Below are 26,025 nucleotides of genomic sequence, written 5' to 3' on the forward strand. Positions count from 1 at the left end.
ACCTTTGAAGCATACACCATCGAAAAAGAAATTTAAGAAATTTCTACGGTCTTCATGACCCTTAAAACAAGTACTTTATCTTTATTGAGTATCTTTAAAGCTTGAAAAAGTTAAAAATAACCCTTAATAGATATCTCGAAAGGTCAAAAGATTTAAAAGTATAACCCTTGATAAATGATGTTATTTAAGGGTCTCCCAACCCTCAAAATAAGGGTTTTCTTTTTTAAAAAAAACAACAAACATACACAAATACTTTTAAGGAACCACATATACTTCAGAGATCTCTTGCATATTGATCAAGGACTTTACAAGTTAAATCTTAATACCGTCTACCTTTTAAGTCCAAAAAAAAAAAAAAAAAAAACTTAATACCCACAGTTCTAATTTTTAAAAATCTAATGACGATAACTGAAATTAAATTAAGCCTTACCATATGAGAAATTATTTAGACAAAATATATTTTCAAGATAATTCATTTATTGATTCACACAAACCCCACAAATGATATGGGTTTTAATAAAAAATTTTCTTGCTTCTAAGATTCAAGGTTCAACTTATCATGAGTCATAGAGAATCTTTTATAGTTCAATTAGTACCTCTCGGTATTTCTAATAGACACATTATGGGGGGTTCAAACCTCTCTCCCCATTATGGTAAGTATAAAAAAATAAAATAAAAACCTCATCATGAGCATGAGATTAATGAAGTTAGGCTATATTTACATAATAATAATAATAAAATCTCTTATTCAAATCTTATTAAAAAATTTAAGCAAAATTGAAGGGGGGAAAATCCTACATTTGCCAGGAGGGAATGGAATGAAAAAGAAATGAATGAAAATAATAATTTTATAATATTCTTCTATTCCCTTGTTTGGGAGTTTAATGGAGAGAATGGAAAGTACATTATTTTATTTTGGAGTTTAAGTAGGAGGGAATGGAATAGGTAGGAATGAATACTCATTCTTCTTTATTTTTTTAAAATCTCAAATTTTCATTCCCCCCAAAATTGGAAGGAATTAGAGTGAATGAAATTAGATTTAATGATTTTTTTTACACTAAAACTCTCAAAATACATTTATATATTCAACTCTTTATTTTAAAATAGGTCAGGTATAATAATAATATTGTCATAAAATGATTTCATTTTTATTTTTTATTTTTATATTACTCCCAAATAAGGTTACATACATTTCATTCATTTTCATTCCTTTATTTTAAAACATTCAAACAATATTATTTAATTCTATTTCATTCCTTTATTTTTTATTCTTTTTCCTTACTTAAATACATTCAATTTCATTCTATTCATTTTCATTCTTTTACGATTATTCATTTCCATTCCACTCCACTCTTTTATAAACTCGCAAACGAAACCTCAAAAAGTGGAGGCAAATAGCACAGGCATTAATGAATATATGATGAACCTCCGTCTTTTATTCTATCTTATATTAATGCATGGGAGATATTTAAGCTATGTATAAAATTGTTGCTATGTAAATACAACTATCATGTTGAATAATAGTATTTTCCCTTTATTAAGAACAATACCATATTCCCATTCTTGAAAAATAAAATAAAATTATGGGTTCTTTTTCTTCCTTGGATTCAACGGCTCAAAGTGATGTCCACTCTCTGGTATGATTAAGGTATCATAATTGGAATTGGGTCCTCACACGTGGCCATACTGGCAGCGACAAGTCACAAACTAACAATGGACTATCTCTTCTTGCTTTATTGATACTTTTTTTTTTAGCTAAACCCTTGCTTTATTGATGTTTCATTTGGTGGAGGATATATTGTCGGCACTCTTTGCCGTATCCTCTTTGGGTCAACAATCCCTTGCATTAATTCTGGATCTTGCTTACTTGTGAAGACGTAGTTGATAGCTAGAGTGGACAATTTGAGATTTTTATAATATTATTGCCAAGATGTCTTCAATCATGGAATTCCAAAATTGCTTGCGGTCCCATTATGTTTTTCTGTATCAAGTTGATATGATTTTATGCATATCATTCATATATTATTCCATTATTTGGTGCACATGTGTGCATAATTGGCTGGTCCATTTTGCCTATATAAAGGCCTACTTCCCTTGAGAAAAGTCATTGTGACTCATACATACACAAAGCTTTATACTTGCTATAAACTTTCATTTTCTTTAGCTTCTTTCTTCGCTCCAATTTTCTTCTTCCATATGGCTTCCCCAGTACCTGCTTGTGAATCCAACATAGTTGGTAGTGACATCCAAGAGATTCAAGTTTCAGAAGTTGATGGTGCAATCCTAATGTCCTTATTGGAAGAACCACAAGCCGAAGAGCGTGACGAGGATCGATTAAATAGCTTAATCAGGTCATTAGAAGCAGAGATCAAATCCAATGCAATGGACAGTCACGATTTTAGCATGGATCCTGATTTCCTTGCGGAAGATGGTCAAGTTTGCAGTGTAGGACAGGATGTCGGTCATGATTGCTTGGTCTCACACGATCAACACGGCTTTGGACGGATAGGTACGGTGCCAGAGACTTCATCACCCAGTGATGATATGAATTGGTACATGGACCTTTGTGAAAATGAGATGGAGGGTATTGCTGAAGTTGGACTCAGTGATTATTCTCATATGTATTATGGTGTTTCCTTAGAGGAACAAGGATACAGATCATTGTGGCAAGAAACATATGATACAGTTATGTTCAATTAGGCAGTGCTATGACATGTACATTTTGATTTTAAAGCTTTGGAAAGCACTTTCCTTTCTTTTTTCCCAATCTATTCCAATTTAGCTATTGATGATGAAAATTTTCACACCCCATTTTCTCTTCTATTTTGATTTCTCTCTGCTTATGTGTTATGGAAGCAGAAAGGTCAAGTCAACAACTTAACTACAAGTATGCTAAAACACCCATGTAATTCACATGAAAAATTCATCTGCTTGCTTTAATATAACCCTCTTTTATATAAGAATGGATCCCACTTATGAGTCTCGTATATGGAACCTACCATATATGAGAGAGACTACACCTAACAAACTAAATAATTTCTCATAATTCATCATTAGATTGCAACTTGTACAAATCACAAAATTCCAATGAACTAATGTTCATTGAACAAAGTGACAAGTTAACACATGGAGCTTGAGAACAACTAGGGAGCCATGGTCCGGGTTTGGGTCAAGTATATCCAAACCCGACCCGAAACTTTTATCCATGGATACCCTGATTCCATTACTTGTTAAGTACCGGTATCCGATTATCACCCAGATGTTTACCCATGAATAACCAGACCTAACCCAAACCCAATTTTTAAAATTTTTTTTTTTTAAAGTTAAAAACATCATTTTCCATCCAAACCTTTTTAACTAAAATCCAATTTTTCTTAATATTTTTTTTAATGGATGTATGAAAATAAAAAATTTTCACCATGGAATCAATGCTTAAAGCCATATCAAATGCATAATCCAGAATAAAAATAAAAATAATAATAATACTTACAACCTCTACCTTTTAAGTTGAAGACCCTATGACTATAATAGTTAGGGGGGGGGGGGGGGGTGGTGGGGGGAAGCAAGTTCTAAAGACCATGTGGAATAGAAAAAATGAACAAATTTAAGATGCCTTATCCCAACTAATACATTATAACCACAGGTCTATATATAAAAATTGTTTAAAGGCAATAAATATACCTTATGCTCTGGTATGTAAACAATAATTGGTTGCTTCCCATAAAATAATAATAATAATTGGTAACCCACTCAACTTTAACTGCACCGACACTAGTGGGAGAATAAAAGTCTTGACCAAAAGCCTGGAATTTGGAAATAGTCCTTTTTCACCTCATTTTTTTTTTCATTGTCTTGGTAATTAAAGTCTCAAATATATCTTTCTCAAACAGACTAATTAAAGTATCTACCAAACTGATTTAAAATTTCCATACAAGTGAAAGTCAAATTCATGTTATAATTGCAAACAAAAATTCAATTAAGCAAAAGACATTTATGTAATTAGTAGACATGGCAAACGGTTCGGGTTAGGTCAATCGGGTTGCGGGTCAGGTGGGTTAATCCGTATTTTTCACATAATTTTTTTTTCTAAAAAACAACATGTATTTGCCATTTGGAAAGTCATGCAACAAATTACTTGATGTAAAATGCGTTATTTTGAATTCACCACTTATATCAACAATGAACTCAGTTAAACTAATTAGTACTTATTCAATAGTTTTAAAATTATATAAATCCCAACATTGCTAATTAAAACAAAATAACACAAAGATAAGTAAAATAAATACACAAATTTTATTTCTACACAATATCAACATCCCAAAATATAAAACAAAATTCAAATGACTTATTGAATAACTCATTTGACAAAGATAAAAAACATATAAGTAAAGCAAATAATTAGTACTTATTCAATAGTTTTAAAATTATATAAATCCCAACATTGCTAACTAAAACAAAATAACACAAAGATAAGTAAAACAAATACACAAATTTTATTTCTACATAATATCAACATCCCAAAATATAAAACAAAATTACAAATGACTTATTGAATAACTCATTTGACAAAGATAAAAAACATATAAGTAAAACAAATAATTAGTACTTATTCAATAGTTTTAAAATTATACAAATCCCAACATTGCTAACTAAAACAAAATAACACAAAGATAAGTAAAACAAATACACAAATTTTATTTCTACACGATATCAACATCCCAAAATATAAAACAAAATTACAAATGACTTATTGAATAACTCATTTGACAAAGATAAAAAATATATAAGAAATTTACAATCTTAAAAATTAATTATATAATTTATTATCAAATGTGGTTGGTACTCTATTTTAATTTGAGAATATACATTAAAGTTTGATTGTTTACTTATTTATACATGGTCTTTTTTATAAATATCATATCATTGTTAAGCAACACACACTATAGGAAATATCATAATTTATTTTGAAAAGTCGTTTATTTTGAACATAAATTGTTAAAAAATAGGTCTAAGCATTCATAATTTATGCTAATTTGATACTTTGGCTTCATTATTTTCACACTTATGAGTATTTTTCACACATGTCTACAATTTTAAATCTATGTTTTTAACTCTATTGTAACCAGATTATCTTGGCATGTATTTTGCCATTTGGTATCTAAAAATCTTTATTTATTACAGAATGCTCAACTATTTATCTTTCAATTCATTTGCATGCAATTATGTAAATGTCTCAATTGTTTCCTTAAAACTCACAACAAACAATTAAACCAATATTGTCTTAATTTTATTTTTTTTTACCCAAAAAAAAAAAAAGTCTTTAAAAATGGTTTAGGTCATGAGTCGGGTCGCGAGTCGGGTCACAAGTCAACCCATTTTTGCTTCGGGTAAAAAAAAATCGGGCTCGGGTCGAGTATTTTCGGGCTAGGTCGAGTCAGGTCAAAAAATTTTAATCCATTTTGCCATGTTTAGTAATTTTTTTATAGTAAACAGTAATATTTATTAGAACACACACGAAAATAGTAATACTAGTGTTTTAAACTGGGTTTATAATATATTACTTAACCATTATACAACTACAAAATAGCCTAACCTTTGTAATTGTAGACTGGAGTTATAAATAGCGAATATTAGACATACACAACCAATATGGGATAAATATGTCTAGTAAACAGTAATACTTATTAAAACACTAATTTATGTCTTGCTATTAGTTAGACATAAATTTAAGGATTTTTTTGGTTAATTAATTTATTAGAAGGAGAAGATGGTCCATTAAAATTTCCTATACCATTGACTCCATCTCGTTATACTAAATTATAGTTTTGGCAAGATAATAAATATTGACTTTATACTTTTCTTTTTTTTTTCCTTTCAATCACTACATTTTTGTAGAAAATTTATGCATGTATAGAGGCTTAAAAAAAAATATGTAATACAAATAATATTTAATGATGTTTTAAATGTTATTAATTAATTTATTTTCTTATTGATTTTTTTTTAGGATATTTTCTTATTGATTTGACTAGCAAATCAAATGGATAGTAAATAGCCTATAACAATAACGTATATTTTAATCATGGTAAAAAAAATTGTAATATAATTAGTAACCTATTAAAGGAATTTAAAAGTAATTGTTGATAACATTTTTTATGGAAATATTTTCTTTAATAAATATTTTGGTTTCCGTATAAGAGAGAGAAAAACAAGTTTTGGTTTTTATTTTTCCAAAAAAAAAAAAAAAAAACACAGGTCAAGTTGGGTAATACCCGTACTCGATCCAAAAAATTTGGGCAAACAAGGATGCCCGCACCCAGTACTCGAATACCCTAATGGATTGGTTAATACCCATACTAAGTGGGTTGAGTCGGGTATCCATTGCCCAATGGGTATGGTCATTCCTAAATGCACTACACCTTGAGTTCTAAGGATGTGGCAGGGCATGGAGAATGAACTTTAACCTATAAAAGGAATTGTAAAAACTAGAACTCATGGTTTCCATTTATAGAAAGAAAAAAAAAAAAAAACTATCAAAACCCTAAAATGTCAATACTCCCATTGACTTATCATCCATTTAACCATGGGAACATCATCAGCTGGTGCCAATTGTAAGAAGCAACAATTGTGGCTTCCCTTAAAGAAAAAAGTTATATGGTTTTGACCTAGTCCACAATTGGAAACTTTCATTGGAACAAAGGACCCCCTCAAGCACCAAGATGACTTACAAGAAACCTTTTACTCTTTAAAAAGATTCCAAATGAAGTTGATCCCAAATATGTGCTCTTTCAGAGTATTGTCAGGAACGTTTCTAAGATTAATGAGATCCTAGAGAGGAGTTAAAGCCAACATTAAAAAATCAAGGTCAACAGTGGCGACACCACATTTGGCTCAGGGTGTTCACAGGAACACCCTGGCCTGAAAAAAAAAAAATATATATATATATATATATAATAATTAAAATCTTTTTATTTGTTTACCCTTAAAAAAAATTAGGAGCACCCTCCAATTAAAAAAAAAAATTATTTGTTCTACTTTCAAGAAAAAAAAAAAAAAAAAAAAAAAAAACCCAAAAAAAAAAAAAACCCAAAAAAAAAAAATTTGAACTAAAATCTAAAAATAAATAAAAATAAATTGTAACAGACCAAGCGGCAAGCCCACGGATTCTCAAAAAAAAAAAAAAAAGGACGGCAAGCCCAACAAATTACAAAAGTAGCAAACTCACGGATTCTTAAAAAAAAACAAAAAAACCAAACAAACCAAAACCCAATATACTTAAATCAGAAACCAACGAACAGCCAAACACTAATAGATGTTGAAGAAAGAAAGAAACCTAACCTAAAGAAAAAAACCTAACCCAACAGATGGAGAAGGAGATCGGCAGATCGGGCCTCAAACTCGACTCGACTCAATGGAGAAGGAGATCGCCAGATCGAGTTACTCGAGCTCTATAACAGGAACGACATACGGCATTGCCCCTCAGCCTCGACGTGCTACCCTCCCTCAACCTCAAGGTATTTCATTTTCATCTCTATCTCAGTCTCTTTGCTCTTTATCTGAAGAGTGAAGAATGAAAGTGAAATTTTTGCCTTTTGCTATGATTGTCTGTTTTTGCCTTTTGTTTTTGCTTAGCTTTATAAATTTTTATTAATATTTGCCCTGTTTTAGGAGTTATCCGTTGGTGTTGGTGTTGGTGTTGGTGTTGGTGAGATAAGTTAATTGTCTTTTAGTGTTGGTGTTGGTGTTTGTTGGTGAGATACAATTAATTGGCTTTATCTTATTGGCTCTAGTCTTGTGATTGGGAGCCATGGGGCATTGGGGCTTGTCTATTGAATTGGGGGGTGGATGGAGGCATGGGGCCGGGGTAAATGCACATGGGGATGAGGTGTGTGGCTCAGTGGCTATGTGCTAGTGTAGTACTGCAACATTAAAAGACAATTATTTAATTAATAAACAATCATTTGTTAAATTATGTTACTATGTTAGGCTAAAAAATAATTAATAATTTTAATTGGGGGAAGCAATTAATAATTTAATTAACAAATATATTATAAAAGACAAACAAATTAAATTATGTTAGGCTAAACAACAATTAATAATTTTATAATTAATGAAACAATAATATAACAAATTATAGTTTATAAAAGAAAAACAAATTAATGAAACAACTAAACAACAATAATTAATAATTTTATTAATATTTCAAATGAACTTATAGTTTATTGTTTATTCTTTTGCTAGAATTATGGACAAATATTTAATAAGAAAACCACGTAGAAGGCAATTGTAAATTTTATGTATTTGCGTGTTTGTTTTTTATTGTTGTTGTTGTCAATATACAAAATTTTCTTTTTATTAAATTATATAATTTATGCTTGTTGAGGAACACTCTTAAAAAAAATTTTGGAGTCGCCACTGAAGGCCAACCTTAATATGGAATCCCCTTGAATGACCAAAGAAGTTTAAAGTCTTATTGGATATGTAGCCAAACTGAATAAATTTTTCTCTCAAGCAACTCAAAATCATTTGAAGAATGTGTAAAAGCATTTGAAGAACTCAAAATCCACCTCTCTTGTTTAATCCAACCTAGCCAAGTGAAGAACTACACCTCTACTTGGCTTAATTCCCATTTGCAATAAGCTTAGCCCTGATCCAAGAAGAGCAAGAGATACAAAAGTTAGTGTACTTCACCAACAAAGCCTTAAGGTGAGTATAAGAGTGATATTGTGGCATTGAGAATCTCACCTTTCTGCTCATGAAAGAAAAGCGAAAGGTCCCAAAATACTTTCAAGCCACTGATTGATCAACCAATCAAGAAATCCCAATATAATCCAAACATAGTTTGTCACCATAAGCAGTGGTTGATTGAGTTGAAAGAATTCGATCGATATCTAATATTGCCCTCGACCTACTCTCAAAGGGAAAGCTTGGCCGATTTCGTGGCAAAGTTCACAGGTCATGTTGAAGCAAGACCGAGGAGGACAAAATGCATCCCCGATAGGTATAAAATATCAACAGTGGGTAGTCAACATGGCCTAAGGACAAGCGAAGTATGTCCTCAAAATTGGGTTTTTATATATATATTTTTTCTCCATTGCCCTTTTGATTAGAAGGTGGAAAATTGAAGTAAATCATTCATGTTGATAGCATGTTGGTTATAATTGGGTACTAATACCCTTCTATGGGTAGTTTTACTACCTTTCGTTTTTTCTTTTTTCCTTTTTTTTTTTTTTTTTTTTTTTTTTGTGTGTTTGTAAAACAATTGGGGTTCGCTAGGTTACGCTAGCTCCCGGGCAGGGTGCTAAGGTTAAAGCCCTTAGGCCAACCCATGTGGATGCCCACCAACAGATTCCTATTGACAATGAGACTTAAATCTAAGTGAGTTAGACGAAGTGTCCGAGTCTTACCAGCTAAGCCAAGCCCGTGTTAGCGTAGCTTTATTACTTAATTAGAGGTCACTAATTGTTAAGAAAATAAAATGAGTTTCACTTACATTATTGAAAAGCAGCAAAAGTAATATAAGTTTATAAAAAGTTGGTAATTCTTTTATTGAAAGTGGCTCAATCAATTGCCTTAAAAAAAGGTGGTTTAATATCAGGCATCTAACATATGGTTAAATATAAAGCTAATAGGACATTAAATAAATGAATGGATCCGTGGCGCAATGGTAGTGCGTCTGACTCCAGATCAGAAGGTTGCGTGTTCGATTCACGTCGGGTTCAACTTTTTGGTTTTTTCCCACCTATTCGGAACAGATTTGTAGTCCAATTACTCTTGCGTCTAGACCCGACCCAAAACAAAACCAGGCCCAAATAGTTGCCAACCCAAAGGATTGATAGAAAGCTCTCACTGTCCCAAGCCCATTTAAACCAAAATTGGGCTAGTGTGTACGATGGGCGGGAAGTGACCAAGGACCCAAAAATCTTAGAACACTATTTGAGCTACATAATCTCTCACACAAAATCCACTCACCCACTGCAAGGCTTTGGCTATAAATTTTCAATGAGTTCATTCCAGGTCTCGCATACATGTTTATATTTTGATAAACCTAAAGTATGTGGGAATTGGAGTCTCTCTTGCAGCCATAACGTGAAAATATCCATTTCTCTCACTAAAATTCCTTTTATTAAAGTAATCACTAATTGTGCTCCTTTTTGTTCTTTTTAAAAATTAAAAATTTAATCTCTATCTCTATCTCTTCTCATCAATGCAACATCATACAAAAACCACTTCATTCTGATGTCTTATTAATTATATTTGCATGTCTAACTCCATTGTCAAATAGTTAGAAACTTAAAAAAAAAAAATAAAAAAAAATAAAAAAAATAAAAAAAACCACCCACACACACACACACATTATTTAATCCACATGGGTTTCTTTATTTGTATGTAATCCATGGGAATGATTTGTTTGGGGTTGCAATGTTGGTGTTTACACCGTTTAGCAAAATTTTAGACATTTTAATATATATTAACTAAATCATTTATATACTTTCTTAATATACTTCTATATATGATTGATTACCATTTGAATTTTGAATTATTCATCTAATAGAATTTCTTTTATCTTTAATTTATAAATTTTTTATTGACAGTTTATTAATACATGGTCACACAATTTTTTTTTTCTTCTTATCAACTTTTCATTAACCGGCTTTCTCTTTTAATAGTTATTTAATGCATGACTGTGTATATGATATTTTCCTAAAAAGGAAAATTTGTAACATTATCATATGATTATGGATTCAGACTTTCTAGAGTTACTAAGGTACTCTACCAAGTAGATTTCTTTAAATCCTCACCTCTCATTTAAAATTAATAGTTTAAGATGTTGCCACTTCATCAATACACTAACTTACTCTTTTAAAAACACAAAAAATATGGATTAAGCTTAGGTAAGCTGTAAACGTTAACGTTAGGCAAACGGTTCTCAATTTTTGTTTTTGTTTTAAAAACAGGTATTTTGTTTCCCAAAGCTCTATCAAAGATGTTCATTGAATGTGCAAAGCAGTCATGGGGGTTCTAAATTTCTCTCTAATTTTTTACTGGTTCATTTTTTTAGCACAGTTTGAGTATATATATATATATATATATATATATTAAAAGATATTAGGTTTTAAGTATATTAGTAATGGGACCTTAGTATATTTGGTTAAGTTGTTGGACCTTGAACCCCAAGTAAAAATGAAGCATGACACCAGTACTTTGATTTGCTGCGTTTGATTATTATTTATTTATTTCAAGTTGTCAATTTGCTTTGTGTTTTTGCTAATTTTTCTGATGATTTGAAAGTTGTTGGATTTGGTAATCTATACTTTGGTGCTTGTCTTTCATGTCTCTTGGGTATCTTTCATGAACAAACAGAAAAAAACAGTGACGCAGTAGTGAAATTGCAAAACAACAAAAAGCTAAGATCAAGCATAAGGCTGAAAAAAAATATATATATATATATAAAATATAAAAAATATAAAAAAAAATAATAATAAAAGAGGAAGAAACTTAGCAGACAATAGAGTTGACAGAGAACAAAGACTATAAAGAGTCTAATTTGAAGGTGAAAGCTCAAATTAGTGTGAAACACTAATACTTGTTTAGACTTCCAATTTTAAAAATACAGCTTAATTGTTTTTACTTTAACTTATCTAAGTGCGGAATAAGAGTAAATGAAGCGCAATCACCAAAACTACTCTCTAAACCATAAGCAAGCAAGCAACAATAAATATAAAGCTTAAAGTGTAAGGGAAGAGAGTTGTAAACACAAGATAACACCAAGACATGTTATCGAAGAGGAAACCGAAGAACTTGGCAAAAAAACCTCTAGTCAAAATCTATCCACTAATGAATAAGTTGGAATACACGAATATCAAAAAGACCCTCCAAGCCTAATCTATCCAATGTACTTGAGCCCTCCAAGCTTCTGCTACCAACGGACTTCTTAAACTCTTGTTTTCACTAGCTTTCCAGATCTCGCAATATCGCCCGATTACATCCGCCAAACCTCACCAGCTTCTTTTAGCAAATCCCCAAAGTTTTCCAAGCTCCAAAACACTCTCTACACTCTGAAAAAGGTGTGGGTTGTGTTTGGGTACAAATCTCCTCTTAATGTATAACAATGAGAGAGAGAAGGGAGAAAAGACTACAATGATTTCTCACTAAAGGATGAGTAGCTCTCTCTCTAAAATGGTGGGTGTGTTGTGTTGTAAAAACCTATCTAAGGTTTTCTCTCTGAATTAGCCTCCTTTTTACTTTTGTGGATAATGAGGGTATATATAGTATGGGTGAAAGGTAAGAAAGTCACGTTTAAAATCCTTCAAGCATAAGTTTATAAGTTGATTTATGTTATTCATTTCTTTATGAACATTTGTGAGATTCATTTATCAACCATGGGTTCTTTTACGAGATTCCTTTTATTGATTATTGCTTTCTCATTATTTAGTTAGCCCTCATTTACTATCTATCTTGTATATGATGGAAAATCACTATCTATCAATCTATATTCTATAAGTTATAATTTCTATACTAATATAATAAAACTCGGGTCCAGTAGTCTTTTAATCATTGATTTGTAATTATATTGTTCTATCAAATTATCAAGATATCCTACACGTGTATTACTTGAATTATCTATTTTAATTTTAAATATCATCAAGATTTTATTAAATTTGGACTTATCGATATCAATTGCTTAGTACGATTTTTTCAAAGAATTATCAATTTAATATTTAATTTGGAATTATCACTTTCTCAAAAAAATTGGAATTACCATATATCATTCTAAGATTGATTCTAGGCAAAACTCTTACTCTTTATTTTAGTGAGATAAATATTTACACTTGATCACTTCTTCTTTAATCTTTATTGAACTTTTAACTCTTTTAGGTAGTTTTTATGAACATTACATCGATTCTTTATCTCAAAAATGAGGCTTTGATAATTCCATTGCTACTACGACAAAAGTGGGTAGCCAACAAGTACGTCTCATGCAAGCATACATAAACTTAAACTGTCTTTCAATATTTGCATGCTTTATTATTTTGCTAGATGTAATTAGACTGAAAAGTATATGCTTTAATATTATTTTGGATCATTTAAATACACACATTAAGTCTTGGTTAAGTTTTTACTCAAAAAAAGTCTTGGTTAAGTTAATAATTATAAGCCTAACTATTTTTTCTCAAATAAATTATATATGATTTTTTTAGTAGGATTTATTCATGTTGTTCCCTTTTTCCTATTTTTTTGAATTTATATTTGAATATTAGTAGTTTATTTATACTAATTTATGTAAAGCATGCATAGAATTATGTATATGTTTGTAACATTAATTAATATATTTTTGTCAATTATTAGTTTATTTTTACTCACATCGTAAGCAATTCATCACATGGAAATAATACTAGTGTGTGTATTTAAAATCAAAGCTTAGAAAAAAAAAATTGGATTCTCAATTGGATTTGAAAAACTAAGAGACTACAATAATAACATTAACTTTGGATTGGCTATTTTGTACCGATGAAATGCACTGATATAAAGAGAGACGAGGAGAGAGAGTTGTAAGGCACTGTGAGGGAGAGATGGATGACCGCCACCTTGTCAAACCATCACCCACCTTCAACCCAGCTTCCTGCCACTGCTATATATTGCTTGATCAACTACTACCATTACCGGTATCTTTAAACAATAAAAATTGGTATCAAATATGATTTAGGTTTTGTTATTTTGGGTTGATTGTTATTAATTTAGGTATTTGGGTTATTGGTTTTGATTAAGGTTGAATGATGAAGAAAGGAAGGGCACAATAAAAGACATTTGGAACACATTTAGCTTAGAGTTGACAGCCATTTCTTTCTATCTCTCTTGCCTTCATTTTCTTGATCTAATAGTTGGATTTAAGATCAGGGAAAATACTCTCTTTCTTGGCATTATTCTGCTCTTTTTTCATTTGGTTAGGTTTTGTTTGGTTGCCAGGAAAAAAAGAATTTTCTTTTGCTTAAACGTTATTTGGTTGTCATGAAAACAAGATGAGGAAAAAAAGCAAACGTTTATATTTTTTGTTTGGGTGATATTAGAGCTTTCTCCTATTGGTTAAAATCCAGTTGGCTGGCTGCAGAGAAAACAAAAAGAAAAGGTACTTTTTTTTCTTTTCTTTTTTTTTTTCGGTTAACTTTTGCTTGGTTGTTGGGAAAATGGTGAGGGAAAAAAAAACACTCCTTTATGTTTAGATTTTGTGTGGTATTTGTGCATTCTTCTTTTGGTTACTTTTTCTGGCTATTGATCCACATTTTACCCTTTCTCATGCTATTTATGTCCAAATTCAAGGGCTTTTCTCCTTCTGGTGCATCAAAATGTGTTTATAAGGTTTCAACTTCAAGTGACGTAAACTTTCTAAAGATTTCGAATAAACTTGAGAACATTCCTAAATAGCATAAAGAAGGAAAAAAAAATTGTGTAACCTTTATATTTGATCAACAATTATTGTTTCCGTACCACTATGAACTTTCGCATCCACTTAACTAATTAGATAGAATAGTTATCAAAATTACCATTGTAGACACTGCATTTTATACCTCTTACGACTAGGGCCCCTGTTCCCTAATGATGCCGAAATTATAAGGCTAAGGGTTGGTTTAGAGCCCAATCAAATCACAAATTGACTTGAGAGGTATTAAAATGAAAAATATAACTTTTATGGGCAAATATATCTATTTTTTTAAAATTAAAGGCCAAGGAAACCTTCGGCCTACATACACTGCTAGGGTTTCAAAAACCTATGAAAGACAAGTTTTTTGCACTAATGTTGAGGTTTGGAACGAATCTCACATCGTCTAGGAGTCATTCCAAACCCTTATTTTCTTATTATAAAAAGCTATACATGACACATTTTCAAAACACACAAAAAATCTTAAGAAAAAACCTAAGATTCATTAGAAATAGTGAATCAAAGAGGAAGTTTTTCACAAAACATCCTCAAGTCAATTTTATTTTGATTGATATCTTTTTATGGTCTTGATTCTCGAATTCTGAAGTTTACTAATCATTTTTCTTTGGTTGTGAATAGATTTGACTGAGAGGAACGGTCAAAATCAACCTAAAAGAGCTTTTGTTTTGAGGTATATATTCTAACCTTTTTCCTTTCATTTCTTAGTTTTAATTCCATTTTCTTCTTATTTTCTTGCTTAGTTTATGTTTTAACATGTCTAGGAAGCCTAGGGTTTAGTAGTTTTTGTTTTAAAGCATGCTAGGTTATTAGAATTTTCATTTTGAGTTCTGCTCTGTTTTTGTGTTCTTGAATTCTAGGTTAGATTTCTTCAAGACGTTTGCATGCGTACGCCTACAATTGGCCTGCATACATAGGCCTATGTATGTGCACTCATACTCATACCCAGAAACCTTAATCTGAGTTTTTTTGCTTCTGTTTTTTTATTTCTTTCATATCAAATGCCTCTATATGGTCCCTTTTTATGCTTTCCAAGTTTCTGTTCCTTTACTTGTTTGTTTTAACATGCCAGATTAGAGTTTTATTCCTTTTATTGCTTTAATGCCATGAACATGCATTCACATGATCATATATTAATGACATAGGTGCTGTGATGTAGTAAGGTAAGTGAGGTAAGTCATGCATTTACATGAACATGCATTTTTGGTGATGAACATGCTTGTTTGTTGTTTCGATATTATGCTTATATGATTGGGTTATGTTCAATGTCAATATCTTGCCACCAAGCCTTTTGGTTTTTGCCATGTTTGTTTGATATTTTGGATAGATGTATGCTAGGATTTGTGATGTGGTGATAAGCATGATAGATGTATGTTAGGTTCGGGATGAAATGTCATGTTGTATACTTAGATGTATGCTAGTGTGTGTGTGTGTGTGTGTGTGTGTGTGTGTGTGTGTTAAGATGAAATGTTGACTGTGCCTTTAATAGGAAAAATATGTACGGTACAATGAGTGGAAGCCGACCCATCGATCAGACGGTTTTGGATGCCTAACTTCTTCCCAAAATCATACCTAAACTCCAAACCCATACTCTAGAAGTAAGATCAATCCTTCCATGTAAAGGTGCGGTATTCATGATTCCTAGACCATGAAATTAAATGTCGACTCCTCGTTTCTCTGCCCCAATGCACTCAACTAAGGCGTACTCCCCATGCCAACCACGCGTTGTGCCCACAACCATTTGTGCTTATTCCATTGTTAATAGGTTGTTGTTGCACTAATGTGAAACGACCTAGGCACAATTTGACAACATGGCCACTAGGTGATGCCTTAGGCCATGCAATATGTCATTTCCTCCATAATAGTGAATTGAAAAATTACATGAGTTCAGCCTTTGTCTTCTTTGGCTCCCTTATCTTCTTAATTGGCAAAAGATAATGGTTTAGCATTTATTAGAATATTACATCTACAATTTTAAATTTAGCTTTCTATTAAGCTTTTCACCTCAGCATTTGGATGTTATACTTATTTCTTATTTTCTTCAATGTCTTTGTAGTGAAGTAATTATTGCTCCTTTGAGTGTGTTCTATATTCAGAAATTATTGCTCCTTTTTTCTCCTCTAATCTAGGTGATCCTAGAACTCTTTTTGGTCTAAATTTTTATAACTATTACTTGAACCATGTATGAGATAGAAAATGCTTTGCTGGATTGTGGAGCTTGGGTGATTTAGCTATTGTCAAAAAGACAATTGAAAGGCTTAAGTTGTTTGTTATGAAACTAACAAACAATCCATATACCATCTAGAGTCACAAAACTAACAAAATAGATAACACTGCCATAAAACATTTTTATGTTCTTTAAGTATCAACTTAAAAATAAAAAAATTCTGATGATAAGTGTAGGAAATTAAATTATGAGAATAAGAAAAAAAAATTCACAATAGGCTATTTAGGCAGCATACTGGGAAGGTCTAATTGCTCTAGAAGGAACCGAATAATAAACTTTTCAATTATCCCCATTTTTTATCAGTAATATAATTTACACAAATTGTTGCATTGTAGATTCAGAAGGTATCCCAAATGCCCAAAAGTCGCTTGGGATGGGACAAAGAGAATGCTCATGGCGTTCACTAAAAAAGAAGACATTATTGGGAATTTTAAGTTTAACTTATTTGCATTATGACATTGTCTATAACTATTTTATGTGGTTTATTATATTGTGAAGAACTATTTTATGTGGTTTATGATATTTGAATATTGAAAAGGTAATTTGAAAAATTAGTTTATTAAAATTTATGACTTTTGTTAATGGATATGTCACATGACCTATGAGCAAGGTTTTAGTAAGTTCACTAATGAGCTTGTGTAATATTTGATAGTGTGCACATCCTCTATTACTAGTTTTGGTATACTAAACTTTGGTTGAAACAAAAAGGCTTAGGTTATGTAGCACAACAAAGGTTCACTATAATATGCTTGAAAAGAATTGATGATTATTGAATTTGTTTTATGGGTGATTATTAAAACTTAATTGATGATTGGCAATTTCAATATTTCATTAAATAGTAATGAAAATAAGAGTAATAAAAAACAATGTTGGTGTGACTCCAAATTTTTTTTTTTTTTTGGGAAGTAGATAATGGGGGGGAGAGGGGGGGGGGGGTGTTTGAATTACAGACATGAAATTTCATAAATGATGTCAGTATCACTAAACTATCATTTAAATCCATTGGTCACTCCAAATTGTAAAAAATATCGTACACACCAAGTTTAATTTGTGGATCATTCTTTGTTGCTTGCAAAAGAAATCATAGGTAACAAATTTGGTCAAGCCTCTAGGAAAGCGATTGTGAAATATTACAAATTTTTTCTAATTGTGAAAAATCAACAACGATTTAGAATTATGTTCATGCGTCATTTGTTTGGCAATGCAAATTTCTGGGAATGTAACTATCTATATGTTTGGTTTTGATTTGGAATCTAATAAAGGAATCTTGAGAATATGAAATGCCTATATTTATTTTATTTCTAAGAATCTTATCAGAATTATTTATTTTTTCTAAAATACCATTTGATTTGTAAATACAATATGCCAAGGGTGCTTTTTAAAATTATCCTCCAATTAAATTATGAGAAACAAAATACAAACTATAAATCATATAAAATTCAATGAAACTATAATATAACATTTTTTAAATGACATGTATGATAAAATAAAATTATTCAAATTGTTAATTTATAATTGGACAAAGTTTGGTGACAAAATTGGTTACTTTATATCTTTTTATTGGAGGTGAATTTTGACAAATCCACCATTGGATTACATCTTCTTTTTTATATCCTACATGCTTGTAAAATTTATAGAAAATTAAAGATTAATAGCTATGTCATCAATAAATTGTTTAAATTACAAGTTTTTGTAGTTTAAAATTATGCATAAAATACAAACTTATAAATCATATAATAAATAATATAAAAATGGACACAAAATTTGATGTGTATTAAGAGCGTAAAAAACATACAATTCAACGATTAGATTTTCAAAATATGTAGTAATAATTATTTTATTGAGTAAGATCGTAGTTTTAGGTTACAACTAATTTTGTGGCTAAACTTTGTCCTCAATAATCATAATTAATTAAAAAAAAAATCTATTGGTTAATGGGTAGGAAAAATGGGTAAAGTTGTCAGTTTATACAAAATATAACTTTATCTATGCATGGGAATGTCAATACTCACCTTTTTAAAAAAGAATCCACATTCCCACCAAAAAAGTATTAAGTGGTATATGATTCTGTGATTTGCAACCACAAGAGAATTTTTAACATTCCTAAGAAAATTTTTAAAATATTATCTTCTTTTCTCATATCAGTCATAGCATAAGCATAAATGCTAATGCAACTTGCAATTTTGCAACTTGCCAGAAGGTATTATCTGTTCAAGTAATGCCCACAAGATGACTTACACGGCACGTGTGTATTGCTGAAAACATATAACTATAGAATACCCACACTTGAGGAAAAACACAAATGGAGTAGTTGCCCTATACATTAAACAATTCATGAACTAGTGGCAAATTACCAAACATGGATCAATATTTCATTTTGGAACTTGATCTGGTCAACTGAACAGCTTCCAAACCTGCTTCTATTTTCAACCTTACCCCTTCATTTTTGAGGTTGTATATTCAACCCATTCGAAAACATGAAAGTTTTCTTCCGGACTTAACACAAAAAAATACCACCCAAAACTTTTCAGCAGACCAGAAACAATCCCCCAATTCCAAGCCCAGCGTTTGCAGCTAGAAAAGATCTCAAGGTGCTGACAGTTAGTTGGTGTTGTTAAACTTCGAAGTACAAGATCTAAACTATAAGCCCGATCACAGTCAAAGATTCTTCGAAGAGAAAAACCAAACGGTTAAATTGTTAAGAAGAGACACGATATGGCAGAAACCGCGGTATTATTTCTCATAGACAAATTGATCCCATTACTGACCCAAGAAGCAACATTATTGCAAGGCATCCATGGAGAAGTAGCTGACATCAAAGATGAATTGGAGAGCATTCAGTCTTTCCTCAAGGATGCAGATGCAAGGGCAGCAACTGAAGAAGAAATGAGCGAGGGTATCAAAACCTGGGTCAAACAAGTAAGAGAAGCAGCTTTTCACATAGAAGTTGCAATTGACCGATACTTGCTTCACATGGCACAACAATCTCATCAGCGTGGCTTCACTGGTTTCCTCCATAAAATCATTCGCTTACCAAAATCATTAAAACCCCGTCACAATATAGCCAGTGAAATTCAGGGGTTCAAAGCATCAGTGCAGAAAATTAAGGAAAGAAGTGAAAAGTATAGCTTCAAATCAACTAGTCAAGGATCAAGCAGTGGTGCACAGAACGTTAGGTGGAACGACCCTCGAAAGGATTCCCTTTATCTTGAGGATGCAGATGTTGTAGGCATTGAAGCTCCTAGAGATGAATTGATTAACTGGTTGGTAGAAGGACCGTCTGATCGTATTGTGGTTTCAGTGGTCGGAATGGGGGGACGAGGCAAGACTACTCTTGTAAAAAAAGTCTATGACCACCAAATAGTAAGAGGACACTTTGACTGCCATGCTTGGATCTTTGTCTCTCAATCTTACAACACAGAAGATCTACTAAAGAGCATAATAAAGCAATTTTGTGAGGCCAGAAGGGAGTTCCCATTGCCAGGAATTGACACAATGGACGAACAGTCATTGATCAATATATTAAGAGACTATTTACGGCAAAAGAGGTATGTGGTCGTATTTGATGATGTATGGAAAATAGACTTTTGGGATGATATAAAACATGCTTTACTTGATAATCATTTGGGTGGTAGAATTGCAATCACAACACGTAATTGGGAGGTTGCTAATTTTTGTAGAAAATCTTCACCTATTCATGTTTACGAGTTGCAACCATTGCCTCCCAATGAGGCATGGGAGCTTTTTTGCAAAAGGGGGTTCCAATTTGATTTTGGAGGACATTGTCCCCGAGTGTTGGAGAAATTGTCTCATGAGCTTGTGGAAAAGTGTGAAGGATTACCATTAGCAATTGTTGCTATAGGTGGTCTTTTGTCAACCAAAGACAAAACTATCTTGGAATGGCAAAACTTGCAAAATAGCCTTGGCATTGAGTTGCAAAGAAATCCACATCTTTCAGCTGTCAACAAAATTCTATCCCTAAGTTTTGAAGACCTACCATACAACCTTAAGTCTTGCTTCTTATATCTTGGTATGTATCCAGAGGACTACTATATTAATTGCATAAAGTTGATTCGACAATGGATAGCTGAAGGCTTTGTGAAAGAAATTGAGGGTAAAACATTAGAAGAGGTTGGACGAGAATATTTGACCGAACTAATCCATAGAAGCTTGGTTCAAGTAACAAGGGTCGACTTTGATGGAAAAGTTAGACTATGCCGACTCCATGATCTCTTCCGTGAGATCGTCCTCCAAAAGATGAAGGGTTTGAGTTTTGTTCATGTTTTATCAAAACAAGAGTCCAAGTTTGAGGGACTAACTTGTCGTATGGCTGTAAATAGAGTTTCATACAGTGTATTGAAGCTATTTAAGGACACACACATTTTTTCACTTTTATTGTTCAATCTTGATGAATTGCCGAAGTCATTTATGCGTGATTTTTTTGCTAATTTCAAACTTTTGAAAGTAATGGATTTCGAAGATGCTCCATTGGATTTCATTCCAGAAGATGTGGGAAGCTTATTTCACTTAAGGTATTTAAGTTTGAGAAATACCAAAGTAAAATTGCTTCCAAAATCCATAGGAAAGTTGCAAAATCTAGAGACTCTAGATTTGAAGCAATCTCATGTTTATGAAATACCAGTTGAGATCAACAATCTTCGTAAGTTGCGGCATTTCATAGCCTACAATCGTAACTTCAAAATAGATTTCAGTTTGACTTAAGAAAAAGGTGTAAAGTTACAAAAGGGTATTGGGTGCTTAAAGGACTTGCAAAAATTGTACATGTGGAGGCGAATCATGAAGGGGCAATTGATCTTATTACTGAGTTGGAAAGCTTGAGACAATTGAGGAAGCTAGGCATGAAAAATCTTACAAGAGAAACCGGAAGGGCTTTGTGTGCCTCTATTGAAAAGATGAACCACCTTGAATCTCTAGATGTAACCTCAATAAGCAAAGACGAGATATTAGATTTGCAATCTATTTCATCTCCACCTCAATTTCTCCAACGCCTCTACATACAGGGGCGGTTGGACCAGTTACCTAACTGGATTCCAAAACTTCAACATCTAAGTAGATTACTAATTTGTTGGTCAAGGTTGAGTGATGATCCTATGAAAGCCTTCCAAAATCTGCCAAATTTATTGGAGCTCAGAATCTTTAATCAGTCATACAATGGAGAGCAATTACAATTTGAGATAGGAGGGTTTCCAAAACTCAGATTACTATGGCTTAGGCACTTGGATAAGTTGAATTCATTATAAACGAAGGAGCATTGCCCATTCTTGAAAAGCTTTTGATTGGGCCCAGTCCGCAGTTGAAGGAAGTACCCTCTGGAATCAAACATGTAAGAAGCCTCAAAAGCATTGAATTTTGGGATATGCCCAAAGAATTTGAAGAAAGTTTGGATCCTGAGCAAGGATCATGTCATTGGATCATAGAGCATGTACCAATCATTTATCTCTGTCACATGGTTGGCAAAGGATATTATGACTTTGACACTCGCATTCTCCATTCCAAGCACTTGGAGAGGTCAAGAGGGCTAACAATAAACCATATTGATAATCACAAAGACAATAATAGCAACAATATCAATGCTTCCGTTGAGCAAGGTTAGTGCAATTTTGCCAAAAATTGGCTTTAGAGTCGATAGCAGATTTTTTGTATTGGTATTTTCTTTTTGGGTGAACAGTGTGAAGGAATTGCGATGTTGATTTGTATTGTAAATGCAATGATTTTCCTTTTGTTATTATCATTTTTTTTTCTTGTCGTTAGTAGAAATATTTGATTCAAAACCGACCATTTTTATATTATTGTGGCATTCAAAAGAATCAAAACTTGCTTATTTTGTTAGAACCCATTTTCCTCTTACTTGTGTGTGTTTGTTTGTTTGTTTGTTTGTTTGTTTTTTTTAAATGGCTTATTTTGATATTTTTCTTAGATTGCAATCTGTGAAAATTACTTTGCTAGCATATTGGATGGGTGTTGGGAATAGTACTAGACAATAGTTGTACCATTTACAAAAGAAGTGAGAGATGCGAAGACAGTCAAAAAAAAGTAGCTCCAAAGATTGTACGAAGTTGCACTTTGACCCTTATTCAGTGGAAATTAGGAGATCTGTTTGGACAAGATGTATATCACGAAACTCTGGGAGCCTGTGTATTAGTCACGCGATGAAGCTTGATTAGCCATTTGAAAATCTTGTCGAAACCGGGTCCAAATAGCGACAAGTCCATTAATAGCTGATGAGGAATATTTATATGATTAAGAGAGCCACAATTGAACTTGAAGACAGTTAACAAGTCAGAAGTACTTAAGTTAGGGACGTTGTGAGGGAAGAGCACTGTTTTCTTTTTCTAATTTGAGGAGCTTGGCAAGTGTGACATACAATTGGCTTCAATGCCTTGTGGCTTGCTTCCTTCTATAACGCCCTCTTTTGTGATTTTACTGCAATTTAAGCTTCTGGGTCTTCCAAATTTTGTTATTATGATGCTTGTAGTTGTATATGGTTTAGGATTGGGTTTATCTGTATAGTGAATATTGAATAGTGTATAGTGTATACTCATTGTAGGTTTCTTTTCGTTATAAATTCAAGTCCAGCTCAATCACTAGGCAAGTTAGTCAATCCCCTAAGTGGGGAGAGAGAGCTGTTGGTTCCACCCAGGGGCGGAGGGAAGGGGGGGCAAGGGGGGGGGCATATGCCCCCCCTGATGCTCCAAAAATTCTCAAGTAATATAGTACAATGTCTTATTTGCATACACAAAGACAATCAGCTTTTTTACATACATATTGTGCTTATACTATGTATTAGTTCATTGTAGGAAAACAATTTCACATTGGGGCACTGCAACTCTTTTTTAAAAAGTAATGGGTCCTCCCTTATAATAATATTATAATAAAATAGAACTACTTGTACAGCCTACTCCTCTACCACTATTTTGTTGAATAGAATTATGAAAATAATAAAATAAAATAAAATAAAATAAAAACCTACTTTCACTCACTAGTCATTATAGCACCTCAAAAAAGTTAAGGACCATAAAATTTTTCACAACTTTTTGTTACAATTTGCATGGTAGAGTGTGATTGTTGAAAAAAAAAATTGTGAGTTTATATGTTAGTATTTGTTAATTACTCATAGTTTGTCATATCAAAGTTTTGGCAAAAACATTGTGAAATAATTTATGGTCTAGAACTACTCATAGTACCTCTATTACATATAACAATTTTTTCTTTCCACACCAACATTTTTCAGTCTCAAACCCAAGTTTTTTTTTTTTTTAGCAAACCCAAATTTTAATTGTATATGAAAATTACATTTGCATATAGTTGTTAATTTATTTTATTATTAATGTCACTTAATACTTTTTCAAATTAATTTTACTTTCTTTTGATCTTCCCCCCAACCTAAAATCCTGACTCCGCCACTGGTTCCACCTTCCATCCATAATGCACTCCTGCCCTCCCTGCTCTCTTCCTTCTTGCATTCTCTCTGTCTAGAAACAAACCAGACTAATTTTGGACTCGGTCTGTTAACAGAACCTTGAAAATGAAGGTGACATTGGAAAGCAGCTCCTCTGTTTTCCATGTGACAACCAAAATAAGCTCTTATAAACAAAATCCACTAGTGCGTACTGTCCCAGACATTTCTCATCAATAAACTAAAATCTTTTAGAGACTGGGGATGATTTGATATCGACGAGATGGTAGTGTTGAGAGGCAACAACTGAAGTTTGGTTCCTAGTTCTAGGTGACAGTGTTTTGCTGGTGATCACAATTACCAGCAAACAGTGAAGGCAAAATTTTGGTTGCACTTGCTTTTTCTCAGATTGATTGGGGAGGTTTTGGAACACATTCCAAAGAAGGAAGTTCAATTAGATGGCTACGATTTTAACTTTTATTTTCATGTTGGTCAAATTTTAAACTATATTTTTCTTTGGTTAGTGCTGTTAAAAATTAAAATCTGCTTAGGGTCCTCATATCTGTTGAATGATTGCAGGACAATAATGCTCAGCTCAGATGCCACTGGAAGACTTGCACAGAAAAACCAATTGTTTTGTTGGTAAAATTAATCAGCAAAATGGGACATCTCAATTGGTTTTATGTTGTGCTAATTATGTCGTTGTTTCATAATCAATGGTAGCACTACTAGTCTAGATGGACAAGGTGCTGCTTTTATGTGTTTTACAATGTTTATAATTCACTAGAATTTGTTTCATATGCTGAATTATTCAAGAAAAATATTTGTGATCTGTATATCCAGTAACACGATAATGAAATGTTCAGGGTAAGTTGCTCAAATAAAATTTTGAATTTGTTTTATTTGATATTTCATTCATCACTATTCACCAACCGTTAAGAGGTAATTCAAATATTAATTCATGAAGTGATAAAAACGCACCAATCAGAACCATTGTCACAACACTTTGTAAGCTTTACTTAGTAAAACTTGTAATACCTTTAGTATTTTCTTTAAAAATAAAAAATAAAATTTGGCACATTATTCACATCAATTTAAAATAGAAATCTTTGACATTTGCTAATAAGTAGACTGTAAAGTACTCATTTTGAGATGAGCTTGGGATTTTATAAGGCTTTCATTTATTCACCTCCTTATCCTTCTATAAGTCAAAAGAGTCTAGAGCATTATGCTTGATAAGAATTGTGCTCTGGCTCATTCAAGCAATTCACCACATCTAGGGTATCTAGATGCGCCAAAAATGACTTTGGCAATTTCAATATATCATTAAACTGTCATGAAAATTAGAGGAAAAAAAAAGTGTGGGTTTCACTTTAGGAGTGTTTTTTTTTTTAGATGCCGATAGTGGAGTAGGGAAAGGAGAATGTTAAAACTACACATATGAAACATCATAAAGGATGTCATTACCACTAGACTATCATTTGAATCTTGAGTTCACACCAAATTGAAAAAAATATCTCATACACCAAGTTTAATTTATGGACCATTATTTGTTGCAGTGAAATGTTACACCAATCGCAATGAAATGTTACAATTTTTTTTTTTTTTAATTTTTTTATTTAGAAAAATCAACCATAATTTGGAAATATGTTCATGCCTCATTTTTCTCTGGGCCTCAAATGGCCCAAGTCTAAAGATCCAAATACGTAAACCAGCAAAGCTTTGATAAAATGGTCTAGGTTATGCACTCATTCTGCCAACAAGAAAAGCCTAATGTAGTAGAACCAAAGAAACGTCACGTGGGCAGCCGATATTACGAAGTTCATGCCCACTTACAAATGGGAACCTAAAATCGCTCTTAAAGGGTGGCCCAACTCATGGCCTAAGCCCATAATGGGTCCAACCCATTAAAAAACGTCACCCTGGAAAATGCAAATTTCTTGGAAG

The 26,025-nt window shown here is 32.2% G+C and overlaps 1 protein-coding gene and 1 non-coding gene across 3 annotated transcripts; both read left to right on the forward strand.

Annotated features, from left to right (window-relative positions):
• The first annotated feature begins 9,647 nt into the window (after window positions 1-9,647).
• Window positions 9,648-9,719, forward strand: TRNAW-CCA (transfer RNA tryptophan (anticodon CCA)). The gene has a single exon. It is a non-coding gene; the product is annotated as a tRNA-Trp (tRNA).
• A 9,248-nt stretch (window positions 9,720-18,967) lies between these two features.
• LOC126720872 (disease resistance protein RPM1-like) lies at window positions 18,968-24,980 on the forward strand. 2 transcript variants are annotated; one of them, XM_050423709.1, is made up of 2 exons: window positions 18,968-22,270; window positions 24,658-24,980. In XM_050423709.1, exon 1 carries the CDS (start codon window positions 19,377-19,379, stop codon window positions 21,381-21,383), a length of 2,007 nt encoding a protein of 668 aa, XP_050279666.1. In that variant the 5' UTR covers window positions 18,968-19,376; the 3' UTR covers window positions 21,384-22,270; window positions 24,658-24,980. The 2 variants fall into 2 exon arrangements, with proteins under 2 accessions (XP_050279666.1, XP_050279667.1); XM_050423710.1 differs by having other exon boundaries at window positions 18,971-20,209.
• The last annotated feature ends 1,045 nt before the right edge of the window (window positions 24,981-26,025 follow it).

This window comes from Quercus robur, chromosome 4 (assembly GCF_932294415.1).
Source record: "Quercus robur chromosome 4, dhQueRobu3.1, whole genome shotgun sequence".
Classification (NCBI taxonomy): Eukaryota; Viridiplantae; Streptophyta; class Magnoliopsida; order Fagales; family Fagaceae; genus Quercus; species Quercus robur.

Bases quoted from the DNA above. Each gene is read 5' to 3' on its own strand.
- LOC126720872 (XM_050423709.1), top strand. From the start codon at position 19,377: ATGGCAGAAACCGCGGTATTATTTCTCATAGACAAATTGATCCCATTA.